The following is a 22,547-nucleotide window of genomic DNA, read 5'->3' on the forward strand; positions in this document are numbered from 1 at the left end:
AGCCTTTTTAAAGTATTTAAAAAAAAATTGTGTACAATAAAATACATTTTTCGGTAGACTATACTGCTTTCTTGCCATAGCGAAACACAAGAACAACATGTCGAAAAACTTTCTCCTAACCGATGCCAGTTGTTGTGTAGATGCGGGCGTTCGACGAGTCGATGGCGAAGTATGACGTAGGGTCACGTAACAAAGAATACGTCACTTCCGCGTTCTCCCCGTCATCCGAGTCCACCGCAAGAATCGGGTCACCCTGGAAAAACAGGTCGTAGTAAATTTTATTATAACTCTGTAAGAAAAGTAAGAAACGTGTAAAGTTTATATTTAGCACGATTTTTGTTTGAAAAATACTGGAGAATACGGAAACCGTGTTTTCCACTCACCACTTATCATTATCTGTGACAACGACTTTTTCTATACTCATGGTCAAACAAACAGCATCTTTTTTTTGGTATTTATTTTCACATGTTTACCTTATGTCTCAATTCAATAGCCGTAAAACTTCTTTCCAAATTAGTTAGGCAATGTAAGTTTTTAGGTACATTTTACAGAGAAAATTTTGTAATCTTGTAAAAGAATGTGGATACGTGCAATATTTGTGATTATAAATGTTACGACCCAAATCATCTAGTTAGCGGTATAACTATATTAACAGTGTCAGCTTTCATAATTAAGTGTCGGTATCGACGCTTAAGCAGGCGCACCTACTAAACCAGGGTTTTTCAATGGTGGCCCTCGGCGCCCGTGAGGAGCCATAGTGCACTAGTGTAGTTAACGGAGGCGACGAGAATATAATAATTTGTTTATTTGTGTGTTTTTGTTATGACTTTAGGGACCTTTTTCGTTTCGTGACGAAAAAGTTTTTGTTTTTTCGTTGGTTACAATTGTTAAGGGTTCACGGGAGGTCGAACCAAACCAAGTAAAATCCTCAAACAAAAGAAAAACTTACCGCCATCTCAACAGCGCTGCCTGCTGGCGAGTTTTCGGCGATGAAGGCTTTGTAGGGAAGCGAACCAACGAAGCGTGGCCGCTCGTCGTTGACGTCATCAACCGATACCTACGTCATAATAAAAAGGTTGTATAACTAATGCAAAGCGAGGTAATTTTACAATGGTACTTTGGGACCCAGAAAAACTTCCAAAACAAAACAAAGTCATTAGATTGATTTATTATTATTATTATATATTACAATAATGGCCTGTTAGGAATAAATCCGGTTTGAGACCACGATTATCTAAACTACAACCAATTTTGGCTAGATTAAATTTGTTTTACAGTTGGATAAGTCTCCACTAAGGCTCCTATGTTACAGGGTTAAGAATTTTTAAACTTTTAGAGGATTGCGTTTTACCCATATCAAAAATTGTTTAAAAAACAACAACATATATTTAAAAGTTAAGTTATGGAACTATCGTTTATGTTTCAAAAAAAGATTACAAACGTTTAGACGTTTTTTCAAAGTATTTCTTTTAAACCAAAAAATATATCATAATTTTTTTTAAAGGAAAAACATAAAATGAAAAGTTAAGCTATGGATCTGTCGTTCTCACAATCACAGTCTTAGTTGTGCTGCGTGAGTTTCTTGGGTTCCTTGGATTGTCTTTGGCTGTGACGTGTAACACGTATTCGCGCGTAGCTTCACGGTCCAGTGGCTTCGCGAGGTACACAGCTCCCACCTTTAATATATTTTCAATATGTACAAATATAACAACAGTCGCTTTAACTTATTTAACATTGTGCTAGAACTTTATTAACATTGTGCTGGGCTTCAACTACGGTCATAAGATCAAAATAAGAACAGCATTAATGTCGGAATAAAACACAGTTCGGAATAAGATGAAAATAGGAAAAAAAAGTCGCATTTATTTTTTGACAGTAACCTTATCATTAACGACGAAGACATTTTGATCTCGGTTGAGTGAGAATTCGACTTTTCCCAGATTCCCTGTGTCGTCATCTCTTGCCACTAGTTGGAGCACCTTGTAGCCGATTACAGTATCCTCACTCAGGTTGACGCACGGGGGGAGTCCCACAAACACGGGGGAGTTGTCGTTGACGTCATCGACCACGATGGTGATGTTTAGCTGCGAAAAAAAACATTAGGTTGAAAATAAAAATAAAATCAGCGTCGTATTACATATTTGAAAAAAAAAAGAGTTTCTCCCATTGCTACAATATCTGAAGAAAGTCTAAACAAACTGACGACTTTCTAGTGTAAGTTGAACAAAAAGGTATATACATTCAAGTGTAGATTCTCTTTAATAAAATTAACAACCTGATTCTATGATTGTCTGAAGTACAACTGATGTATACAACTGGTGTATATTTAGCGATTTTTTATAACAAAGGCTTTCAAACCTTTTAACCGTTTGGAACCTTTGGATTTTTTTTTTGAAACGGGAGTAAAATTAAAAAGCTTGCGGTTTAACAAATAATCTCACTTTCAAATCATTACTATAATTCTATAAACAAGCTGTTAAAATGAAAGCTTAAAACCCTAACTAATCACTGGTAAGTTTGTCACTACACCGGATTTGTACCTGGTCTACTTATAGTTGTTTTCATAAAATTCTTACTAAACACCAAGTTTTGCTCCAGACGCGTTGTATCCTACCGTTGTGTTGAGAGGTGGAGTCCCAGAATCAGCAGCCATAATACTGAGCACGTAACGTTGTTGCTCTTCACGATCCAGTTCCACTCCGTTGGACACACGCAGTTCGCCCTCCAGCGGCGAAATACTGAAACGACCTGAAGAAAGTTCTTTTAGTATCAATAATAAAATGTATCAGAAAGGTCGATTTGCCGAAAATACGTAAAATTATTGTTAAAAAAATGCCGCATTGTCCTTTCTATTGCGCTAATAACTATGTGACAGTAAGACTTTTTTTATTTTAGGTCCTAACTTACTCCATACTTAAATAGTGAACAAACATGTTTGAGGGATGTGACAATTTTGCATTGAAAGTCTTTTGTTTTTGTCATTTATTTGAACAAAAAAAAACAGCTGTACGATTACGCCTTGTTCGTTAAATATATCAACCACAGCAAAATTACATATTTTGCAAACGTTATTTCAAGCCTTTGTGTTAACTGTCATCCAGTAAGGGAAAGGTAATGTTATTGGCGGCAATGCCTATTCGCGTGGCATGGTCCAATCGCGGTGGTGGAATCTTGCGGTAATGTCAATTTTCAGGGTTGTTTATTGGCGGTAATAACATTTTGTGAACATGCCAGTTTGTGAATTTGCTCTACGCAACAGTTCATTTTCGATCAAATGTGGGCGTTTTAATAACTTTTAGTGGGCCACAAGCTAATTTTTAATAATTCATTTATTTCTATATAGTTGGGGATCATTTATTGAACTGTACTTTCAAAGTTAAGAGTGGCTATGAGTTTCTCAAAGCACTCTGTATACTATGGCATGTTGCGCTTTACGACTCAAAGTGTTCAAATTTCTATTTCTGTTAAATTAGCTAAAAATATCATTATTTTAAGAAATATTCGAATCTATAATACGTGCCTCAAGCATCACTTATCCTTTTTGTTGAAATTTTACCAAATTACAACAAATAAACGCATTTTTTCCGCGTTGCGCACGATCAGACTGGATTTCAGCTGCATATAATTGGGTATTAGTTCGCTCATGAACAACATGTGTTCTAAATTGTTTATGACGTCACGTTATGACGTCATGTATTCGCCCTACTGTCGTAGTGGTTTTACGTAGTGGCCCTCCAAAAGCTCTTGAAAGACAATTTTGGGCCGCGACAAAAAATGACGACCATTGCTATACAAAGTCGTGACCTATTTGGCTCCTAGCGAAGCGACTTGACACAAGATTCAATTTTCTAACCTTCCTTATTTCCAGCCACGATCGAATACGTCACTCTTCCGTTGCTGGCGCTGTCGGCGTCAGTGGCACCGAACTTGGCCACCACCGGGCCCACGAGGTTCTCGGGAACCCGGAAGTGGGTCTGGGTGCCACGCGCGAAAATCGGGGGATTGTCGTTGACGTCAATCACCTTGATAACGACCTTGAAAAAGGAGGGTTTGCTTCAGCCTAAAAGTATCTACTTTGCACACAGTCATATTTTGAAGTCGAAAAAATCACAGAGTGCATCAGTGGTAATAAAGTGTTGTTATTACGTCACTAATACTACTAGTGTGATGTCATTAAACTAGGTAACATCTCTTGAATAAAAAAACAGTGTTTTTGGTAAAAAAGGAAAGTTACATTTCAACAAGAAAAAAATCAGGAAATCGGATAAATTTATAACAAATAAATTATGTCACTAAAATAACATCTTAAGCTATGAAGTCATTCAGACTTAATATTGCGATGTAATCCGATTTTAAGACTTGATTTTAAGCGGTAGATAACAGAAATTTGCCACAAACAGAGTTACGATGTCAATAAAATCTCAACATCCACTATCAGCCCAAAAATGTGACGTCAATAATGAAATCGCGACGTCACTCAAATGGTTCGGTTTTAGGCAAACCTGTGCTGTGGAGGACAATTGGCCATTCGCACCCGCGTCCTCTGCGCGAACAGTCAAGGTCACCGAGTCGCCAACTTGCTCGAAGTCGACGTCACGCCGCGCTGTGATGTCACCACTGACGTCACCGATTGCGAATAGGCGGTTGTCATTTCCTGAGTTTGAGAGGCGGGGGGTTAGTCGTTTAAGATGCTCAAAACTTGCAAAGTGCAGTTCTAGATGGTTTTTTAAAACAGTAACAAATTTCCGAATATAAAAGACCTTCTTTTAAAATTTGTTTGATATTTTTTGTAAAAAAAATGCGCAGTTTGGCTGTTTGGTAATATTTTGCAAAGTTATGTTTTTGGTGGGACGGGGGCCACTTACTTGTTTTTATACAATTCTAAAAAAAAACGATAAGAATCATGTTAATATTATGTAAAAACATATCTATAACAAAAACTAAAGCTTCACTAAGTTTTATAGCACAATTTAAATAACAGGAATTGGCGAGTGTTTGATTTTATTATTACGGAGATATATAATTAATGGACTGTCAAAGATTTCTCATCAAGTACAGCAACTATATTTTTTCTCGAGCAATCAAGTGGCACTATATAAAGACAAATTGTATAGAATTCTCGACAAGCTTTCGCACCAGCGTGCTTCATCAGGTCAAAGTAGAAAACTTTATATAGTGCCAGCTGATTATCCGATTTAGAATTAGACAAATACGACCATTTAGTATTTATTTCCTTAAAACCACTTACCCCCTACAATAGTGTAGGTAACCCGGCCGTTCGCTCCTCTATCAGGATCCAACGCTCGCACACTCATGTTCAGCCTGCTGTTCTCCTCTATTGTGACGTCATACACATCCTTTTCGAACTTAGGGGCATTGTCGTTGCTGTCTATGACGTCAATGCGGATTAGCACCTCTGCCTGTAGGAAAATTAGTCGATAAGGAATAAATATGCAAAATTGTTTATTCAAATGGCCGCTTATTTTTTAGTTACCTTTCATTTGCATGAACTTTATTAAAATCTTCAATCTTTTAATTGTTGAAGATTTAGAAAAATAATTTCTTCGAAAAAAAATTTTTTTTTTTTTTAATTTTTTAAAAAAGAATCATAATATGTTTTAACGAGGGTCGATATACGCCAGTGTTTCCCAACCTTGTTTTGCGGTGACCCAAATTCTGTACAAGCCTAAATAAGGCGATCCAATGCTTTTCAATAGGAAAAATGAAGTGCGCGTTTTGCAAGTTGCTGCTGCAATCACGAGGGTTTTTCTCCCTTGGAATGCAACCTGACCTTTTAACATCGCCACGAAACGCAGATTGGAATGAATAATTTAACGATGTTGATTCTGGAAGCGAGTCAGACGTTTCTGTGTCTGAGCTGTCGAGCAAATGTCTGGTTTGTTTCACATAAGCAACCAGGACATTTCTAATTGTCTTGCCCGTGTAACAAAGCTACACACTGCCAGCAAATCGTAGGGATTGATAAAACTTTTTAAAAAATCTTTTTAGCATTTTCAAAAACTGTCAAAGTGAATTTTTATTCCTTATCCTTCAATCACTTAACCTTTGTTGTAGATGTGAAAACGACCAATATCACTAAAAGGCAATTTACACGGAGGCCAACATAATTCTTCATCCAGCTCAAAACTTAATACGAAAAGTCCATCAAAAACATAAAAAAGGACAAATAAGGTAATGCTATCGACAAACTTTCTTCTTATATTTACATCAAGGTCGAAAATAGATACGTCGACATTTCGTTTCAGAGAGGTTAGGGAAAAAGACCAAACTCGGCTTAAGAATCTCGTGCTATAGACTTCCAACCAGAAAGAGTCATAATAAAAAAAAAATTCCAAAATTTCCTGAATGGTATATTAGAAAAGACAAAAAAAAATACTGGCTTTATTTATATTTTAAATTTGTTTGGACTTGCCGATAATTGGGGATTTCCGTTATCCTGCGCCGTCACTGTTATGTCATAAACCGATTGCGCTTCGAAATCAGGGGAGATTCCCGGCTTGGTTGTGATGTCACCGGTTTGCTCGTTCAAGCGGAACACCAAACCTGAGACGTCAGAAGAAAAATTGTTTTTTTCAGTCTCACGTCTAATTAAAGCGTAAAATTAAAAAAATGGTGATTTTACGCTGTGTTATATTTTATAACTAAGGACTTATTTGCACTTAACCTTTTTTAATTATCGTCCAATTTTAGGTCTACTTGGTTTATTTTAAGAAGTTTGACACCAGAATGAAACATTTTATTTTGTTCGTAAATGCTTGATTGGAAGACAAGGTTATACCGAAAGTTTCTTGTCCTTTTGTGACGTAATAATTCACGCGTCCATTGTTTCCAGAATCTTGATCTGACGCGTGAACTGAGCCAATCAGAATCCCTCCACCGATGTTCTGAAACAAATAATGAACGATCATCACAATACGGGAAAATCGGTACAAATACAAAATGTATAAATAAAAAACACGAATAAACTTGAGCCATCCAATATTACTAATGTATATACCTATAACTGTTTAGTAATATCGGGAAGGGGTCAATACCTGATATTGTAGTATCGGTACTCGCCCGATAATATGATGATATCCGTGGCAATTCGATCCTACATTATAATTATTTGCAACTTTTCTAGAAAATTGTAAATAAAGAATCAAAGGAAACTTTTTTCTAATTACCCTGAAAAATATTACCTTTTAACTACAATTTAATCAATTGTACTCACTTAATCATTTAAATGACGTCATTGGACGTATTCTGCTCCCAAAATATCAAGTAAATATAATCTTACCTCTCTAACGGTCAAGTTGGACACTTTGTCAAACACGGGAAAATGATCGTTCGCGTCTAGCACCTTCACCACCAGCGGCGCTGTGGTGCGCTGGAACCCGGCGTCAGTTCCGACGATCGTGAGTTCGATTCCGCCCTCGGGAGAAGACTCGAAATCCAACGGTTCTACGAGATTTATTTAAGGGGTTTATTTCGATATATCGAATTGAAGCAGAAACCGGACGCCAAGTGGTAGTATTGGTACTCGTCCGCTACTATAGAGTGGTACGGGTGCCGATCCGAGACCTAATTGATAGGCCTTTCATCCGTGGTTTTCGGATGCAGTTATTTCGACTCTCCAAACTAAAATCTGACTGTCTCTACCGTAAATAATATACCTGTGGTAAAGCTGTAAAAAAATAAAGAGTCTAAAAAATCAACATACATTTGCAAGATCGTTGATTTCTTAACAGTTTTCTTAGCAGTTTGTTAAATGCAAACTTCTTAAAAAAAACGTGGATTAACCTTAAGGATTATAATGTCTTTCTAACGTTTTAGCAAACGTTCGGTATAGAAACTTAGATAAAATACTGTAAAACGTTTATTTTTATCAAGTTTTTTTATTTGACCATTAAAGTGACGTCATATGACATCATCACACCGGACGTACTTGTTAACCAAGTAATGGGGAATCGTTAAAGCACGTCGCAATAAATACTTGCGTAGCTATGTGCGTGAAAGCGAGGCGTGTATATCCGAAAACTATTCTTTTAACGGAAAATATGCTACGAACGGTTGTTTATTGATAAGGAATTTCAAGCTCATGAAAAATTCATAACCATATATTTTACACGCTGACAAAGATAACCGGTTTGTCATCGATTCTTGTGCTTAAAAACTCAAATGTTTAGAACTAAAAACGACACACCCGAAGGTCGACTATAATCGCTGTATATTTTTGTTTGTTTTTTATTCTTACCGATGACACTCAGAATTGCTCCCCCGTCTTCTGATGTTTCCAAAGAAAACCGATCGCTCATGGGACCTTCGTCGATCGAGTAACTAATGACGTCATTCGGGAATGAGTCAGCATCGGTCGCCTTAAAAACACAAAAAGCTAAAATTACATTCAGTCTTATAATTTATTTCGAATTTTTAAGCAGAGCAATGACGTCATTAAGTATCCGATCGGATCGCGATACTTTTTATCAAAACTATCGGACATCGGTATCGGAATAAAATGTCACTATCGGGCATCATTCCCAGGGCACCTACACTTCGGCTTCAAGTTTGTCAGTATACGACACGATACTATAGGAGCTCCCAGTTTTATTTATACAATATCAGGTTCTGCATGGCTGCGTCGCACTTAGCGCTTGACCTGCGCAGGGTTTAAACTTAAAAAACGCAAAGCGGGCATTTTTGAGCCCTGTGGAATCGGTTCCAAGCGTTTAGAATCGTAATCAGAGAGACGGTGGTCAAACTGGTCCAGTGTTTTCTATTTTATAAAGCGTGGAAATAGCTAATAAGAAGAGTTACGAAACAAATAGAAAAGTGTAAAAATATTATTTGCACGCATACAGTTCTATTTATGTTTCAAAATTTTATCAGTTTAATTTCAAAATATTGTTTAAACTATGTTTTACCGCCTGTTTTCATTTTGATTGTTGATCACAAGTTATCCTTTAAAATTATTTCAACTTGAAAGAATTACAGGGGAGTAAAATACAATTTGTCAACAGTGCTACATGTTTTCAGTTGCAGCGGAATTGTGTCAAAAAAAAAGTTTCTTTACATTTTCTGATTTAGAAAATCGTTGCTTGTTCGTTTTAGTTTGTTCTTAAAAATCCGAAACCCATATTGAAAGTAATGCACAAACCTTTATTGTAGCGATGTTCGTGGCCAGTGTGTTTTCGAAAACCTCAGGCGTGGGCAATTTATCCTCGAACACAGGGTAATTGTCGTTGGCGTCCATCACGTTAATGGTGAGGATGGCCGACGCACTCTGTGGGTCCGGACCACCGTCTCTCGCCGAGATAATGTACCTGGAAATAAACAAAATACGTTTTTAAATGAGGATGTTCGATATTATCTGTCGATACCTGATGTCAAGTGGTATCGGTACTCGTCCGATACTGAGATGATATCGGTGCCCAGTGTATTTTTTAAGGTGTTTTGGGGGACCGAATTTTGGACTTGCAACTTTTTGGTATTTAAATGAAACACTTGCGGTCTCTTAAAACTACTTAGCGGTCACCCAAACCAAACCTTAAAAAAACCCTGTCGGTGGCGATCCAATACCAAATTAATATGGGAATTTCAGTCTTGATTTGCGATCAATATCAGCATTTTCTTGATTAACAACTGACCTAAAGCAATATTTGGCAAAATAGCCTGGAAAATATTGCCTTTAAACGTTTTGATTTTCTCTATTTTGCTTAAATGAGCGTAGGAATGACGTCATTTGGAATCGGTTCGGATCGTGGTACTTTTTAACGGGTATCGGTTTCAGAAGTATTGAACTTCCCTTTTTTTGACTACGGGGATTGCGAAATGCTGCAGGCCTAACGAAAGTGAGCTGTTTTATTTTGGAAGTTGGTGAAAAACTAAAAGAAGATTAACCTGGGAAAACTGACTTCAGTTACCATCACAGAAATTTTATGAAAAGGTTGATATTAAGTGATCAATTTTGACGTTTTGCCAATTAACATACAGTATTCCATTCATTGCGCTAAATAATATTACTATATACTAATTGTTTAAACACTAACACACAGGGTAAATATATTAAAGGTTGTTGTTAGAAGTTTATAGCATTAAGATTAATGCAAAACGTTCAAACAACGCAACCTGGTATATATAAGATTTAATGTTTTTGTTTGCCAATATAGTTTTACTCTAACTTAAAATTAAATTCATGTCGCAATTCACTCACTGTTTTTTTCTTTCACGCTCGAAATCCAAGCTCTTCAGAAGCGTGACGTCACCCGATCTTCTGGCCACGCTGATTTCATCACGGTTCGTGTCGACGAAGTAGGAAACGCGGCCGAGCCTGCCCGAATCGTTGTCGGTGGCGTCCACGCGAAATATCGTCGTGCCAACGGGAGCTAAAAAATTAGGTTATTAAATAATATTAAAAAACACCCACTTTCTTATAGATAACGGGACAAAATTAAGAGTGTACTTAAAAAAATAGGTTATTAAATAATATGAAGATGAAGAATCAATATGAAAAGTGTATCTAACAGAAAAAAAAATCAAAAACGACATTTGTTGTCCTGGCCCGAAATCTTGCGAAAAAATAGACCAAAACCCAACTTAAATAGCTGATGTGCAAATTAAGATAAATAACCCAATTTTTTTAATTTGCAAAATGAAAACACTTCATTTTAACCAAAGTCATTTGTCTCAAAAAATTACAGCATATGCTTTTGGTGTAAAATTGTTTCTGTTGTTTTGACAACTGCAGAATAGTAACTTACTGCTTTCGGAAACGTTGACAGTGTAGTGAGTTTTCCCAAACACCGGCGCGTTGTCGTTCTCGTTGATGACGTTGATGGTGACGTCACAATATGAGAAGAGCTTAGGGTCGTTGCTCTCGTTGGCAAATATCTGTAGTGCATATATCTTTATAGGTAGGCTAAAAACATATGAAACGGTTGTTTGTTTTTAAGGACCCTAAGGTAAATACTATGGAAGCTCAAAGTTATTTTCCTTAAAACAATGTGCACTTTACTGTCGTTACTTGTTTAATTTCAAGTTTGAAAAGAGGATTTTTCAAACGACCGTTTTTTCACCCATCGGAATTGTCCCTCTTATTTTTAGACCAGTTGTGGGTGATGCAAACTTTATTATCTTTTTTAAGTGACCGGATTTTTATTTCTATAGTCATGTGTTTCATTTTTGTATATACATTAACTTATGGTAGATGCTTAGCCAATATGTAGACGATTTGTCTTTATATATAAACGTTTTATTCGATTTTGTTTTTCGATTGGAGATGTTTACTTCCTATTGTATTTTACCAATTAAAAGTGTTTCGCCAATATTTTTTTACACTGCAGAAGTGTTTCCTTTATTACGAGGTATTTACGGCCAAAATGCTAATTTTCTACCTTAAACTGGACCCTCCTGTCGCTCTCGTAATCCAGAGGTCGCTTTAGCACCACTGTGACGTCAGACTGACCACGAAACGTCACCGGACTCACAGTGATGAGGTCACTGACGGACCAGCTGACCGATAGCGTTACGTCACTATTTGTTCCCTGGTCGTTATCTGAAATAAAGAATACAGTTAGCATTTCGCGAAAAGATAAATTGAAGTGGTAAAAAGTTCCGAAAAGCCTTTATATTATTTTAACCAAGCTACATTACGTATCGTTTTATTCTATATAAGCATCCATTGTTTAATTTTTGTAGAAGACAAGTTTATAGAAACGACTAAATATTAAATGAATAAAATACGAAATAAAGATAGCAGATAAATTAAAGTAGGTTATAACACGTTTAAAAATACAAAAATCAGATACAAAATACTTTTTAAACATTTACCTTTCACGTGTACATCAAGTGGCAGGGCAATGCCCACCGGTGTATTCTCCGAAACCGACGCCCTGTATGACGTCATATCGAATCTCGCTCGCTCGTCGTTGACGTCATCAATTATGACGTCAAAGCTCACTTCTCGAAAAGCCCCTCCCCTGGAACCCTTGGTACTGATCTCAGTGGCGCGAACCGAGAGCGAATAGAGGCCCGGAAAATTATTGACGTCACGATCGAGTGATGACGCAACTCTGACGTCACCGGCTGAATTGAGAAGAAACTTGCCCGCCTCGTTTCCGGCCACCAGCGAGTAAACGATGTCATTCGGAGAGCCGGTGTCGCCGTCAATAGCACGGATGGTCACCACTTTTGTACCCTTCATTGATTTAAATAAAAAAATTATACCGAGGTTATGGATACAGTCTTATTAAGTTTAAATCCTAAGTAATGTTTCTTAACCTTTTTAGTGTCGTTACACCGGAGAAAACTTGATGGATTTCCTTAACTCTTTATTGTTAACTTAAATTTCAGACTTAAAATATCAGGGCATTTATTTATTTAACAAACAATAACACCAAAATAACATATATTTTTCCTTCTAAATTTTTAAATTCTACTGCAGCTTAATATTTCAATCATTATTTTTTGTACTCAATAAGTATAACTTTTTTTTTCCGTTTTGTTGTGATGTTTTCTTTGTTTTTATGTTTTATTTTTACTGTGACACAATAGTATTCCTAAAGCTTTAGCTGTCAGTTGAATAGGTGGCCATTATTTGGCCTTTTTATTGGCTCCTTTAAGATTTCTCATTTTGTGTATTCTTGTTTCTGCACAAGTTTGTTTTGAAAACTCATAGAAAATAAATAAATTACATTACAATACCTTGCTGGGGGTTTTTAACACAGGTCACAAACCACTGTTCCAAAAATAAAAAAATAAATGATTTGAAGGCCTATGTTAATTTAACAGTTAATTTGACCTTCAGGCGTTAATACAACATTTTAAACACGAATAACAATCATGTTTAGTTTTCACTTGTAAAAAATAAAAATAATCTTTGTTCACGTACCACAGGCGCGTCTTCTGTGATCGTTCTGTCGTAAGGCAGGTCCAGAAATTTCGGTTCGCTGTCTTGGACGTCCAGTACATTTACAGTTACTGTAACTCTCGAAGAAAGCGACCTGAAAAAGTAATTAAACACTATTTACAAACATTTAACAGGATGTCGTTCTGTTAAAACATTGTTGTTTAAAATTGTTAATATATGTCTCGGAATTAAAAAAACATAATGTAGTACAGGCTAACTCAAATACTCGTCTAATATTCTGCACAGTTTTTATTAGTCAGTTATAGAAATTTAAAGTGACCTAAATATTTGAATAAGAAAACCAAGTAAAGGTTTATTTATCTGTGGGCTGTGAGGCTTAACTTTTCCATATTTGTTGTTCAAATTAATCATACATATAAAAACTTAATAAGTTTTAAGTTTAAACTTATAAAACTGCACAGGCAAACAAAAAATTTACTAACTGGTTAGAAAAGGCTACTAGATTAAGGGCTGTGTTACATCACAAACAACAAACAAATAATCAATGACTTGCTAGGAAAGTGTCAAAATAAGGCACAGCAAGGAAATAAACTAGCAAGGGAGGTTTACTGTTTTTAGGTAAATGTTAGAATGTTTGTCTAAACATATTTATGTTCAGAAAAGCGAAAGGTATGGACACAACTAAAACGTTGCGTGTCCGTTATTCTACCTTTGAGGACTGCGATGCAGATATAGAAGGTAAAAATAAGATTTTTTCGTTGTCAAATTTAACCTAGTATAGCCTTTCGTTATTTTAAGAAAAGTTTTTTTTGTTTTACAAATAGGAATGTAGCCGAGCATGTGAAGTTCAAAACAGACTAACCAATAGAAAAATAAAAATATTAGTAGCCCATTTTTAACTAGTGCCTTGCTATTTACTAAATTCTTAAGTTATAAAATAGTGGTTTATAGAAAGTGGGACGCCAATTAGCCTACTGCTTCTAATCAGACGAGTTTACCAAGTTTAATAGTTTTGTGCCAATGACAGGACTTCATTGACTTGCTCTCATAATGTGACTTGACTGGGACTTGACTTAGAAAACCGATGAATTGGGTTTGGACTTGTTATTTTTACGAAAGATATGACTTGGCCTTAAGTTATTTAAAAGTGACTTGTTTACAACACTGCAGACTACTCCCCCCGTGTTGAGGAAGACCACGATGAGAACCTGTTCGACGTGCAGAGAGTCGAAGCCTCACAGACGCTCGTGTTTCGAGGCTTGAGGCGCAACAGGTCAGGAAGCACTGACCTCAGAAAACTGGCAAAAGGTACACAGAACAAACCATTTTTGGCCAAAAAGCGACTTAAAAGGGGCTAGATCACAGTTGTTACACACATATATGCGTGTCTATCTTTTCATATCTTTCTTTTTATCATTTCAGAACCCAAAAAGGTCGAAGAACCGATTGTCACCGCTTTGGAGCACCGACCGGCCGGGGTTGGAACCAAGAAGCCTCGAAAGTTGAGCAAGGCCGAGCGTTTGTGCGTGGCTCTGCTGAGAGAGAGGATTGCCGATGTTGTGGGAGAAATGCACAAAAAAAGTAAGAGAAAGGGCCGAAATTTTTAGCAGTCTCCTGTCAACTTTTCTTACTGTTAAAAAATGTGAAAGCAAATTAGGAAGCAAGGTCAGAAGAGGAAGCAAGGTCATATGTTTGTGCAAACTTCATCATGCAAACTATGCAAAAAATTTCTTTAAAAAGCTTAATTTTGGCTGAAACTGTACCCTTCTTTCTATTATTGGAATGAATCAAGATTGTCAGATAAAAATAAAATAAAAAAAGTTTGGTAAAATTTCGGAATTGTTTCCTTTGTAATCCTTCTTGTTACCATTTTTCAATACGTATACATTTCTAGGCATCAATGCAGAATTTCTGGCCAACTTAACTTACTATCGAATGGAAATGAAAGAAAATTGTGTACCTATTCCTCATAAACCGTTACTTTTTGCGTTAAATTTTATCCGCGAATACTTGACTGTAGAACACATTTTTTGTCAATAGAAGCTTTGTAGTTTGTTTACTTCAGCAATCCATACTTTCCACAAAAACTGCCTGTTCGTTTACAACACATAGTAAGCCCCCGGCTATTTTCACAGGGGTTCGTCCTCACACGGTCTTCGAATCATCCAAGCCCAACAATGACGTCACAAAAGGTAGAGGCCCGAAAACGGGGCGCCGGCCCACGACCCAGGGCGATCTGGTCAGGACGGGTTCGGCCACCAGCGCCTTCAGTAAAGACCTGACCGACGACGAAAGCAAGATGCTTAAAAAAGTGCTCAGCGACATCTTGCGGCGTAAGATGAAGTATGAGAGTCAGTCGCAAGGGGGCGATGTGAGTACGTGAAAGTAGGCAGGCGTAATCTTATCGTTTTTTAGGTTGAAGGTTTTTAATGATGAACATTTTTAGATTAATTTGTCAGGTGGAATAACTCAAAAATTAGTCCTTTCGAAATTATGGAAAACAAACTTAGTAATGTAAATTTGCTGAATATTTTTTAAAAAGCGGTTTCTAACCTATTATACTCAAGGCACACTATAAAAGATAAACAGATGTTTTTTGTAATTGGTTTACTACTATGACACAGTTAGCTTAGTTCAAACAACACATATAACCTGTGCACTGTGTAGTGTATGAGCAAAAAAGGTTTCTTCCACTTTAATAGTGCGCAAGTAATTGTATTAAAAAGCTTGAAACAAGTATAGCAAAAACTAAGATAATTTGAAAGAATTTAAAATGTCTTTTTGGCACTCAATAAAAACGGCACCACTGTTTGGCAAAGCAGGAAATTAGTCGTGTGTTCTTGAATTCAAATCTCGCTTAAATCGCTTTTTAATAATAATAAATAAAAATGTTTTAACTCTTTTCAGAAATCCGCGGAACCAACATCATCCTCCCTTCCCGAAGTGGAAACGGGGAAAAATAGTCAGGTAAACACAATGACGTCACTTCTCATTACGCACTTCAAGTGATGTCACCAAATTTACAAGTGCACCATTATTACGTCGCAGGACGGCAGTCGCAAATCGACCACCGAAAAGTGCCTGGGCGTCATCAAGGACAAGGTAAAGAAGAAGCTCAAGGGATTTACTGATGACGTCAGAAGCCGTGATGGCGTCACGAGCAGCGGCGACATGAGCCGCGGCGCCAATAAAAGGGAAAGCACCAAGGTTGTATACGCGCCCGAAAACGCAAAAGCGAAAATATGTACTCTGTTTTTTGAGATCATGCAAGTTGGCGTCGGAAAAAGATAGAGCAAAAAAAATAATAATTGTATATCGTTTTCAGTTTGATTGAAAGACCGCCAAAAAATGCAATATGATCAAAAATTCAAAAAATTCAACATCTTACGATTGTAAGTATAGCCCCGCCGGTAGCGTTTTTAGAGACAAGTCATTTGTAGGGTTAGTTTTGTCTAGGAGCGCCAGTTTTGTCTAGGGGAGTATTTATACAGGACACATTACAACTGGGTGATTTTTCAGATTAGGCTGTGCTCCGCGTAACCGGTTTTGTGACGTGTAAAAACTGGCTCTATAGAGAAATTTCCATGGCTATAAGAAGGTGTTAATTATATTAACCAATTAAGGTAAGGGTTTGTCTACGTATAGTTCAACAAACCTAATTATGAAATTATCCTTTTAATATAGAAAGGTAAAAATAAGTAACGTTTTGGAACGATTGCAGCACTATCTCATGTTGGAATACGCAACAATAGCAAGGCATAGGGCGTGTCAAAATCGCGATGGAAAAAAACTCCGAACAAAGATTCCGAAAAAGTCGAGATAAAAGACTCGTCGGCGCGCTAATAATGCGACGTGCAGCCCAATTATCGTGGAATCGGTCGGAATTTACGAGCTTGTTTACCGCGCAATAAACTTATTGTGGCATATTGCGGCATCGATTTGGGGGGCGTGTTATTACCGCGATATCGCCTTTATACCGTGCGATTAGTAGAATTTTACTGCACGTCGGTTATGCGTATATGAATGCGGCCGCTCGCGGTATTCGGTAGATTTGCTTGTATCGTGACTTAATTGCTTGTGTGGCATTTTTTGATCCGCAACTATGTGGTGTAAGTAAAAATAAATAATCCGTTTTAGATGCTTCTTTTGACAATTAGCGCCAAGAAGAAACTGCAAAGATAGCATACCTATTTTAAAACGGGATTTTTTTTCATAAGAAATACGAGATTTTAAAATAAACACATTTTTTTAATGAATTTAAGTTAAACCTATAGTTTAATTGTTCTCGATATTTTAATGTATCGATGTAAATTAACGAATGTCAAATTATCGTGATTTTCCTTTCGGCCTGGCTAAAAAGTAAACATGTTGTAATATTAAAGAAAACACATGCTTATAAACAACTATCCGGCGTACACCAGTTCCGGCGTACACCAGTTGTCATAACCACTATCCGGCGTACACCAGTTGTCACCATATTTCCATTAGCGTCCACGTCAAGGCGGAGCATCTCTAAATTATACAACCCTATAGTAATTGTGTTTTCCGCATTTCGGAGGGTATTTCCATCCTGTTGAACCGAATTTAGTTCAAACTTCGGAATAACAACGTTGCGAAGCAAAAGCAAGGCCGAATAGATGGCGTTTGGGTTCGTGTTTTTTGCATCGACAAACCCGCAGCTTGACAGCAATCGATACCACGCTAGTCATCATAAAAGCATTAGACGAAGCGTGCATTACGCTCGACATAAATTCACCCGTACCAGCGGGCCAAGCTTCGAATGTAATAAACTCAAAAGTCGCCGTGCCGCTTTTAATCGTGGACTCTGGTTTGGCATGAAAGTTTTAAACTTGATATATTGGCATTTAAGTTGGCGACAAGGTAGTAGTAATTGTAGTAATTCGCGTAATTGGCGCTTTGCTAGATTTGGGAACAGTTTTCTTGGCTTTCTATGAACTGACACCATTTAAAACTAGGAAACTTATACTGAGAAAAACAAAAAAAATGAACTTAATGTATTCAGCATAACGTAAAACTTATACTTTCTTCCTTTGGTTGCTTGCAATGCAATGTTTTGAACATATTATGTAATTTACCATCATCAATTATTCCACGTTTAATTTACTATCACCGATCATCGTAAAAAATGTAAAAACATCCTATATATTATCCAAACTAAAGAAGTTGTCAGCCCCCACGAACGAATGCTGCAATTCCAACATGTTGTTTAAGTGCCGTCTCTTGTTAGAAGGGTATTTAGGCTGTTTGGGTCACGGGGTCGGATAAGATCGGTCTATAGGTCGTGCAATACACGAATGACATTTTCAAACAAAGCACAAAGCACAGTTTAACGACCACATTTGCCAAGATAGAAAGTATCGGTAAAATACAGGCTTTAGGCGGCTGATATACCACGTTTCAAAAGAAAAGCCGATTTACATGCTTGCGCTGCATTCAAAACGTATAGAACCACTGAGTTTTGAAAAAGTATTCCCACTATACTTTTTCAAATGGTTTCCCAAGATACAATTGTTTTGTTAAATCTGTACCGCTATTCTTACACGTTTGTTCAACAATTCTTTTCTTGCAGTGTTTATAAAAAAACACGTTTTTGTAAGCGGTGACTAACACCTAACAACAAGGGTACTGCTTACTGTTACAATTTCTGATTTGGTTAATTTAATGAATAATAGTCAGATCAAATAGCGAGAATAGCGCAACATAATAAGAAGAACATTGATGGAAATCATAAAAAATAATGGATAATAATACTAATAATTTTAATAGAGAGAAGTAAAGATAAAGATATGTTTTTAAGAAAAAAGGATAGGAATATTTCGATTAGACTATTTTTTCCGTCATATAATCGTTTTTTTGAGATCCAAAAGAAAATGTACCTAAAGTGATGGCGGACTGTACCTAAACTGATGGCAGACTCTTAAACTGATGGCGGACTGTAGATTGGTTATCCCCGGATTAGACCATATAGAAAAATTCATACAAAAAAATAAAAACAACTTCACCCACTTTTTCAGGACCAACGCGGCCCCAACCTGGGTCTATTCTCCCTGGCATCCAGCTCAAGGGGAAGCACCGCAGAGTGGGTGATCAAGCAGCAATTCGAGGAGCATCGGGGTAACGTCCACTGACCCCCAAACCCAACCCCCTGACCCCTGACCCCAAACAGGCCTCACAAACGACGCACTTACTCAATTTTAAAAGCTGTTCTTTATTTGAAATGCCTAACTGCAAAATGTCTTGAATGGAACAAGATTACAGTTAAAAAACGTGTATTCATTTTTGACATATATAGGACAAGCTAGTGGACACAGAGATTTATTCCTTATAAAACAGGGAAATATAGATTTCGGCTTTACGAGGGAAATTTAGCACATGTCTATAACAATGTTATAGATCTTAGTAATACATTTTGTCCCAATGCTAAGTAGACGAACAAATTTTTTTTGTTATTTTTATATTTAGCATTTAAACAAAATCTCAGCATTGCTGTTGTTTTATTTTCCCTCCACAAAACCCATTATGGCAGTATTTGCCACCCTTTTTAGTGTCTTTACAAAAAGGACCTTGCAGATTTGAACTATACTCTCTGGATTTCTATTTAAATAATTCGTTGAAATGTCAATAATTTTACGACTGCTGAATACTACTTCTTGGTAATCGACGGTCTAACATAACAGCTTACATTACTGTCAAAATCAGCCCCTTAAATTGCCACATTATCGTTTCGGGGTTAATTACCACAGGTGAATACCAACCAGGGTTGTAAACAAGTCATTTTGAAATAACTCAAGTCCCAGTCAAGTCATTTGTAAAAAAAAAAAACAAAAAAAAATGGCCTTGTCATAACAATTCAACGTTAAACTATTATTATCATTGCTAAATTAGTCCGATTGTAAGTCATTCCTTCTACTAAAATATAAACAAAAACAAACATATTGCAGTCATAATGTTTCTCGTGCGAAGCTTAAGAAAAATAACCCAATTTTATAACGAAAAATGCTTAATGAAAACACTTTATTTTAACCAAGTCATTTTTCTAGAAGACTTGAGTCAAATCAAGTCATTTTGTCCATAAGACTGATGTCAAGTCATTTGAAAACCGTGACTTGACTTAAGTGCACTCAAGTCAAATCATTATAGCACTGAGTACTACAGTGTATACACACACTCATTTACCTTTGACCATCTCTGTCAGAAGCGACCACCGTCAATCTGTGTACTTTGGCTTTTTCGTAATCCAGCCTCGACGTCAAAATCAGCAATCCGCTGTCGCGCCGCAGTTCGAACGGGATTCTTGGCGGTCCCCGTGTGGTGACGTCACTGCCGGGGTTGTCCTGCATTTGTGACGTCATAATTAGGGTTTGATTGTTATATATATATCATATTGATAGGCCTATGTCCAATATTGAATTGAGGGATAATACGGCTGTAAATACCGGATGTTGGATCAATAAAGATACTTAAGTGGGTTTAAATCCATTTCAAGTATGCAAAAGCTTTTCAATCACATTTAAATCACTTTTGCAATCTCCGATGGTAAAAAATACAGCGTTATATGAGAAATATTAGTAAAAATGATATAATTTCAGTCAAGGGGTTAAAAAAGGGATAAAAAGTTAATGTTGAAATGATTACAATAGATCGCAAAATAGGTTTACGACAGATAATAATTATATAATTTTATTAAAGGAACTGCTCGCTTAAAACCTTTAGCAAACATAGTGTTAAACCTAAAATATTTTACTAAATTCCATTTCATTTTTACAGCTGTTGAAAATGTCAATAAGGTGTCATGCGTGACTCTCTCAATTAACTATAGACTTTACGCTTTTGTTTTGTACCAAAACAGGTCATTGTTTCGCAATTACGCGCCGACAGTCTCTATTTATGACGTCACGATGGGACGGGCGTTTGCGATCGAAACCCATCACGGAATGTTCGCTTGAGCGATGGATTACGGTCATCGGAAATTGTCAGACAGTCGCGTGTATTTAATACATGTGGGTCGCACTGAGACATGTTATGATTGTTATGGATTTGGACTGCCAATTGAACGACACTGTCCTACGGAATAATTGCTCCTTCTAGAAAATATTATTCGCAAAACGTTACTTTTTGATAATTTTGGACAGTCGATTAACAGCTGTAGGCCCTATATGCACGGTGAAAAATAACGCAAATATTCCATTGTTTCAAGGTATAACGCTTCATTTTCGTATTGCAGGGCACAAATTTGATTTACAAACTTTAATTCAATCCATGTTAGCATTTTGTTTAACTCTAAATTTGGTGTAATCTGGCGGCACTGTTCAATATTGCAGTACGATTGGTCGTTCAACAGTTGCAGCAGATTTAAAAACTCTGTATTAATATTAGTTTCAAGCGACTGTATCCCATAACAGGTTTTTTGCAAAGCAAAACATGTTGTAAAGAAACAGTAAAATGTTATCTCGTATACATAAGCGATTTGCAGTACGTACACATTTCGAAACATTGGTTATAAAGTTTTTATTAAAATAATTCAATGCAATAACTGACTTTAAGTTTAAAGTTGGTTTAACTGAAGAAGAAAGAACGTACAAACTCTGCCTAAAACAATGGTTTTAAAATATGTATTAGATAGTGACCTATTGTTACAGATGTGTCTGTCGATTATAATCTCTTGCAAGCGTTCTACTTTCCATTACAACAGACCAGCGCTTTACAATCTGTCGATAATAATCACCACCGTGACCAATCTCCCCTTCCCCTTGGCGTTTTACCTTGATTAACACGCCTTGGCATACCGAAAGGTAAACGTATGGAAGTAAAAGCGTAAACAACGTAAACAAAACCGGACGTCTTACAAATGGGATGCACACAATTATTTTTGCATAAAATATGGTAAAACTATAAACACATTTTCTAATTTCACCAGCTGCGGTCCGGAGCGACAAAGGTTTTAATTTGCACGGCCGTATTTTTCGCTTATAAAACTTAAAACTTTCAAACTGACATCAACTACCGATTTTCCTCAAAAAGGCACTTTGTCTAACAGCTATTTCTCAAAGATAACTAAATTTCCCAGTAGACGACTTGGGTAACTCACGACTTACAATGGGACTTTCCTTGGCAAATGATGACTTGGACTGGAACTTGACTTGTTATTTTTGCAAAAAAATTGACTTGAACCTAATTTTTTTCAAATAACTAGACTGGAACCTAAGGCCTAAATTTCAAAATGACTGGTTAACAACACTGCTGTTAGTTACCTCTTGTCGGATGGAATAGCGCACCAGACCGCCGTAGCCCTGGTCGGGATCGCTCGCCGAGATTCGCGCAACTTCGGATCCGATTCGCGCATCTTCGGAAATCGTGACGTCGTAACTCGGCTTAGTGAAGGCGGGAGCATTGTCGTTCACGTCCAGAATTCGGATGTCAGCCTCGTGCTCAACCTGGTGAAGACAGCTTGATTTAAGAACAGCAATACGTCACTGATCTGCTCAGCCAGGTGTACTCTTGTAGGTTAATAGGCATAGACAGCCTTTGGTGCGATAATGTAGGCTACATTATCTAAGTCTCTTTGAAAATATTTTGGTCTGGTAGGAGAATGGTGTAATTGTACTTAAAACGAGCGTTTAAAAAACAGACTTTCTTATATTTTGGTTTACGTTAGTTA

The 22,547-nt window shown here is 36.9% G+C and overlaps 1 protein-coding gene across 1 annotated transcript in view; it reads right to left on the bottom strand.

Moving 5' to 3' along the window:
- Positions 1–22,547, bottom strand: part of LOC146137469 (cadherin-23-like) — a 72,797-nt gene that overhangs the window by 46,132 nt on the left and 4,118 nt on the right. The window contains exons 4-23 of the mRNA XM_083394355.1: positions 22,141–22,323; positions 20,066–20,223; positions 12,890–13,001; positions 11,830–12,196; positions 11,394–11,554; positions 10,761–10,890; positions 10,214–10,385; positions 9,158–9,323; positions 8,258–8,378; positions 7,301–7,464; positions 6,800–6,905; positions 6,430–6,564; positions 5,249–5,416; positions 4,503–4,654; positions 3,854–4,034; positions 2,615–2,748; positions 1,881–2,084; positions 1,551–1,676; positions 950–1,057; positions 121–253 (exon numbers count right to left, since the gene is read on the bottom strand). Coding sequence (XP_083250481.1) covers positions 121–253; positions 950–1,057; positions 1,551–1,676; positions 1,881–2,084; positions 2,615–2,748; positions 3,854–4,034; positions 4,503–4,654; positions 5,249–5,416; positions 6,430–6,564; positions 6,800–6,905; positions 7,301–7,464; positions 8,258–8,378; positions 9,158–9,323; positions 10,214–10,385; positions 10,761–10,890; positions 11,394–11,554; positions 11,830–12,196; positions 12,890–13,001; positions 20,066–20,223; positions 22,141–22,323 — 3,181 coding nt within the window. The remainder of the gene's footprint in view (positions 1–120; positions 254–949; positions 1,058–1,550; positions 1,677–1,880; positions 2,085–2,614; positions 2,749–3,853; positions 4,035–4,502; positions 4,655–5,248; positions 5,417–6,429; positions 6,565–6,799; positions 6,906–7,300; positions 7,465–8,257; positions 8,379–9,157; positions 9,324–10,213; positions 10,386–10,760; positions 10,891–11,393; positions 11,555–11,829; positions 12,197–12,889; positions 13,002–20,065; positions 20,224–22,140; positions 22,324–22,547) is intronic.

This window comes from Ascidiella aspersa, chromosome 7 (assembly GCF_963924565.1).
Source record: "Ascidiella aspersa chromosome 7, kaAscAspe10.2, whole genome shotgun sequence".
Classification (NCBI taxonomy): Eukaryota; Metazoa; Chordata; class Ascidiacea; order Phlebobranchia; family Ascidiidae; genus Ascidiella; species Ascidiella aspersa.